Source organism: Apis dorsata, unplaced genomic scaffold (assembly GCF_000469605.1).
Source record: "Apis dorsata unplaced genomic scaffold, Apis dorsata 1.3 scaffold_667, whole genome shotgun sequence".
NCBI lineage: Eukaryota > Metazoa > Arthropoda > Insecta > Hymenoptera > Apidae > Apis > Apis dorsata.
The window spans coordinates 327,857-332,632 of record NW_006263852.1 but is presented as its reverse complement, the minus strand read 5'-3'; the positions used below and the strand labels follow the sequence as shown (position 1 = coordinate 332,632).

General features: G+C 37.5%; 1 protein-coding gene across 2 annotated transcripts; it reads right to left on the bottom strand.

The window, feature by feature from the left end:
- Nucleotides 1–238: 238 nt before the first annotated feature.
- On the bottom strand, nucleotides 239–4,770 carry LOC102673620 (glycine receptor subunit alpha-3). Of its 2 annotated transcripts, none has more exons than XM_006622147.2 (9): nucleotides 4,489–4,770; nucleotides 3,328–3,472; nucleotides 2,804–2,886; nucleotides 2,510–2,653; nucleotides 2,280–2,362; nucleotides 1,732–1,866; nucleotides 1,285–1,385; nucleotides 872–1,186; nucleotides 239–526 (listed from the first exon to the last, which is right to left on the bottom strand). In XM_006622147.2, the coding sequence occupies exons 1-9, from the start codon at nucleotides 4,581–4,583 to the stop codon at nucleotides 341–343; spliced, it is 1,287 nt and encodes a 428-aa protein (XP_006622210.1). In that variant the 5' UTR covers nucleotides 4,584–4,770; the 3' UTR covers nucleotides 239–340. The 2 variants fall into 2 exon arrangements, with proteins under 2 accessions (XP_006622210.1, XP_006622211.1); XM_006622148.2 differs by having other exon boundaries at nucleotides 239–493.
- Between the last annotated feature and the right edge of the window lie 6 nt (nucleotides 4,771–4,776).

Sequence of the window (4,776 nt, the reverse complement as noted above, 5' to 3'; positions counted from 1 at the left end):
TGCACCATTATCCTCGTTTCAATATCCTGGCCATTGAATCAACACCATTGCAATACACGTAATAAATAAAACAAGCGATCAAAAAAACAATAATTGATAAATTTACACATCTTTTAATTTTACCATTATAACATTTAAAAAAATTCCAATTCAATGACCACTCTATCATTCCTGTTAACAATACAACAGCTTCGAAAAGAGACAGAACTTTTTCATATCTTCGATTCATTTTCTTCTCTCTCTTTCTCCCTTTTTCAGAAACACCTCCTCCGTCCGATATCTTCTTTCCCAGCATCGACGTTTCCGGTCTGTTCGAGTTTGCCACGATTTCCACGGCGGCTTAAATGTACTCGGCGAACATTATCCAATAAGTTACGTTCAACACGGCGAAGAGGAAAGGAAAGAAGACGCGGGAGACCCGATCGATGTTCAGGGCACGCATCCGCGCCTTCTGTGCGGGTGTTGGGCCTGGCGGTGGACCGGTCGTCGATTTCTGCGATCGGCCGGATAACAACATTGCGTTTTCCTGCGTGACAACGATCACAACTTGAACCGCCGCTGTGCAGACAACCCCTCTGTGCCTCGGAGAGATGAACGCGTGGACCGATGACGCGACGCATCGAGAAATGGCCGCAATTATCTTTCCTCTCTCTGCTTACGAGCGATGTAATGCGAAGAAAAATTAAAATTTGAAGTTTTTGAGTCCAAGTTATATAACCTTATTCGAAACATTGATTCGAATAATGAATTAGGTGAGTAACTTTTTGAAACTCCCTTCTTTTTCTTTCTTGCCCAATTCTTTTCATTTTCATTCCCTTTCCCCGAGGCACAGAAGTTGTCTGAACCGTTCGGATGTTCATCCAGGCGTTACCTTAGTGGCGATGTCGAAAATTTTATCGAGCTTGGCGGAATCGGGGCCGCTGGAGGACGGCGGGGGAGGTGGTGGCGCCGGTTTCGGGGGCGTGTCCGAGTCGCCGAGGACGATGTTCACCAGGCAATACTCCATCAACGCCATGAACACGAACACCGTGCAAACCGACATGAAAGCGTCCACTGCCTTTAGATACGAAACAGGTGGAAGGGACGCTTGACTCTTGGCGTGTTGCGTCGAGAGGGTCAGCAAGGAAGTTACGCCGAGCGTCACTCTGGCTGGCGCCGCTTCCGGTTTTATCCAGAAGGAGACCCACTGCACACAGAGGTAATAATTAAAGATTCGAGTTATATACGTTTCCTGTTTTCTTTATTTTTTTTTTTTTTTTAATTACGTTTAGTTTCCAGACTCACCGACATGATTACGATCAAGCAGGTTGGAATGTAAGTGTGAAACAAGTAGTAGCCGAGTCTACGTTTCAGGACGAACACTACTTCGAGGCAAGTGAAGTTACCTAAACGGGACGATTTTTCGTTAATTTAATAATTCTTCTCAATTAATAAGAAACGTTGAATTGTTCGAATTTAAAATTTTTAAAACATCAATGATCCCGATATCTTTTTTAACAAAGTTCATCAGATTATTTATTTATTCCTTTCAGTTTCTATACCCATATTGAAACGGACACATGTGAAGATAACGTGAAATGTCAATTAAATAAACGTGGCCATTCACGCGAGAACAAATTCACTTTCAACCCTTTCGATTCCTCCTCGATCTCGTGTCGAGATTTGAAACGGTTAATTAGGAACAGAATGAGCACGAGGTTCCTCTTTCTTTTTTTTTTTCACGACACTTACCAGTAGAATAGACCTGCGTGCAATCGGCCGTGTAATTCTTAACCAGTTGGAGCTGGGGCAGCTCGATGTTCTCGTCGACGACGAGTGGCACGTCAGGATCCCACTGGAAGATCATTTCATCCGTCGTGTGCGACACTGTTGACCGAGTTGTTTTGTCCTTGTGAAATCGCACATTCAGCCCGCAAAACTAAACGATAATTCATGCGGGTATCGCTTTCGAAATGTGAGTGTAAAATTCTCCTTTTAGATGCGCGATTCAACTCGATTGTCGTTAATATCGGACGTTTCTTTCTTTCTTTTTCATCTATGGAGCTTTCTCGATGGATCTTTGATTTGTTTCGAGATGCGTATTGCGCGAGAGAAATCGCGATTGAATGGAAAATTGGAAAAGATGATAAATGCATTAATACGTTGATAATCTCCTATTGATTAAAAAAAAATAGGATCTTTGATAACTGGTTGTGGAAGGATGAATCATTTTGCTAAAGATCTAGTTTACTAATGATTAAGCAAATTATACGTTAAGTAATTTGTAAAAATTCACTCACGACTTTCCATTTGTAATTTACACTCTTGAGTGTCGTGAGGATAGATCAAGAAGTTCATGGCGCACGATAACTTCAACGTTAGTCTGAAATAAAAAAAAGGGAAAAAAAAGAAATGTTATTTCGTGTGAAAAATAATACAAAAATATGGAGAAAGAAGGATAAAAAATAGGAATTAAAATAAACATTGAACATAAAGTTCAATGAAAAAATAATAGATCGTTTCTTCTTACTTGACCATGTATAAAATAGTCTTGTCTTTGTACAACCATAAGTAATGATTCGGTATAGTCATCGTTTGGAACGTCACTGATTTCGCGTTCTTGAAGAATGAATCCGGCCGCCACATATTCTTCAGCCAATCGACTTCAAGTAATCTAGAATAACAACATAATTTAAATGACTTTTCGTATTTATTTGCAGAAAAATCATTTTTTTAATAATTCTCAATACTTATACATCGATATCTTCGAATTTTAAAATGACAAAAATTATTTTTTAGATTAAATCACGATGATTTCATGTACCTGTATTCGGATGTCATATTTTCTGGTAATCGGAGCCTGTTGTCCTTCCAAGTTTGGGCGAAAAATATGTCGGCTGCATAGGTCTGAAAGAGTGGATATATGAAAATTGACACTTTAAAATTCGGTATGAATTATTCATTAAAATTTAAATACTACCAAACGATGTACGATGAAAGTAAGTGTTTGGAGTTCATTTTAAGAATGTAAAGAATTTTTTCAAGCCTAGAATATTATACAAATTGATGAGATGGAATTGATAATAAGCTTTTTATTTTAAAGCAAATGTTTTTAAATATCAATCCTAAGAAAATCTCTATTTTATTAACTTTCTCTCTGAATATCTAATGAATGCCTCTATCGATGATCGTTCAGTTCTTTCTTTCTTTCTTTTCTTCTTGGAAAATGAACGAAAAAATTGAAAGATCTGAGTGACAAGATTAACAAGATTACGTTCGTTTTTAAAGCGATAAACAAGAACAAAGTCGTGAATTAAAATTTGATAAAGATTGAAATTCGCACGATACCATTGAATTCTCATCTATGGAATCGAGACCCATAACAGTGACATGGAAATAAACTACGGTCGCCTGTCCATCCTTCTTTGGAGGTCGCATTTTGTCGTATAATTTGGGATCTTCCGGTAGAAGGTCGAAGAATTCCAAGCTCCTCCTGAAATTTCGAGTGGAAACTTCAGCAAAAACTCAAACACTTTGTTAGCCGAACACGTAAACTTCGTACGAATTTCCACGCAAATTAATAATAATCGAGGATACTTTTTATATGCCCGCCAATATCAAGAATTTTAAATAGAATTTATATCGATACAATGATCACGTTTCGGTATAATTAGCACTGTATTAAATTTTGACGAATTCACGTTCAAATGTTTCACTTATTATGTCGCATTTTCTTCATGGTAGTTTCACATGTCTTGCACAAAATGAGAGAAAAAACTGAAATTCACAGAAACTACTGTATGTACATTTCTGCATTTATTACATTTTGTTGATTATTTTTTTTTCTTTTTTTAAACACGTTAGAAACACATACACAAATCACAAATACACCTTTTATTATAATTATTATCGAATAATTATTTTGTCATTGAAAAAAATCACTAATTTAATTCGTAATAACAATTTTATCGCACATTAATCACAGCACTTTATGGATTTCACTGAACTTCTTTCTGGTGATTTCATCGTGCTTTATCCTTCGTTCCTTTTCATCGTGAAGATTTATACAATTAAAGTAATGCTGTAAATATTATTTCAAATAATAAAAGAAATTTACTATCCTGGAACTTAATGTTGCCTCTACTTTCTTTTCGTCGATACCTCTTCAATATTACTAATATTACACCAAGAAAATAATATAAATTTCTACATAAAAACCCAAGAAATTTTACATCCGCAAGAAAGTCTTTGTTTTTCCAATAATTACTTCCCAACGATCAAATTTTTATCACTTTAAATTTGTCAAACAAAGGGGAAAAGATCCTCTGATAAAATCCTTTCGACAAGACACATCCTCGAAACCATAAATCTCGAGATATATAAGAAATTAAATCAAGAAGAAGAGGAATCGTCACATCTTCACGGTTACCGTAAAGATGGCCGGTGTGTCGTCGGCATGGGGACACGGGGAAGAGGAATAGAATGGATCAAATCAGAGAAGAATCTTACTGAGCGTCCACGGTGTGTCCAAGCAGGAGAAGAAGCACGATCGAGGAAAGGATTGCGGAAACCATGCCGCCCCCATGTGTCTCGTCCATCGACATTCTTCGTCGATCGCTTCTCAGCGCATTTTCTCTCGCACCAGATGAGCAAACGGTCGAAATGATAAAGGAGAAGAGACGAAGAAGCCGAGCGTGGAGCGTGTCGAACTTAAGAAAACGAGCGGCGATAATAAGATTGCGGGGAAAAGGAAAAAACGAAAAAGGGAAAAAATTCGTTCGACAACCCTTCGTCGAA

Bases quoted from the DNA above. Each gene is read 5' to 3' on its own strand.
- LOC102673620 (XM_006622147.2), bottom strand. From the start codon at position 4,583: ATGTCGATGGACGAGACACATGGGGGCGGCATGGTTTCCGCAATCCTT. The intron at 2,887-3,327 runs GTATCGTGCGAA...CCACTCTTTCAG, and splicing joins CCATAGATGAGAATTCAATG to ACCTATGCAGCCGACATATT. The intron at 2,363-2,509 runs GTAAGAAGAAAC...TTTTTATTTCAG, and splicing joins ACTATTTTATACATGGTCAA to ACTAACGTTGAAGTTATCGT.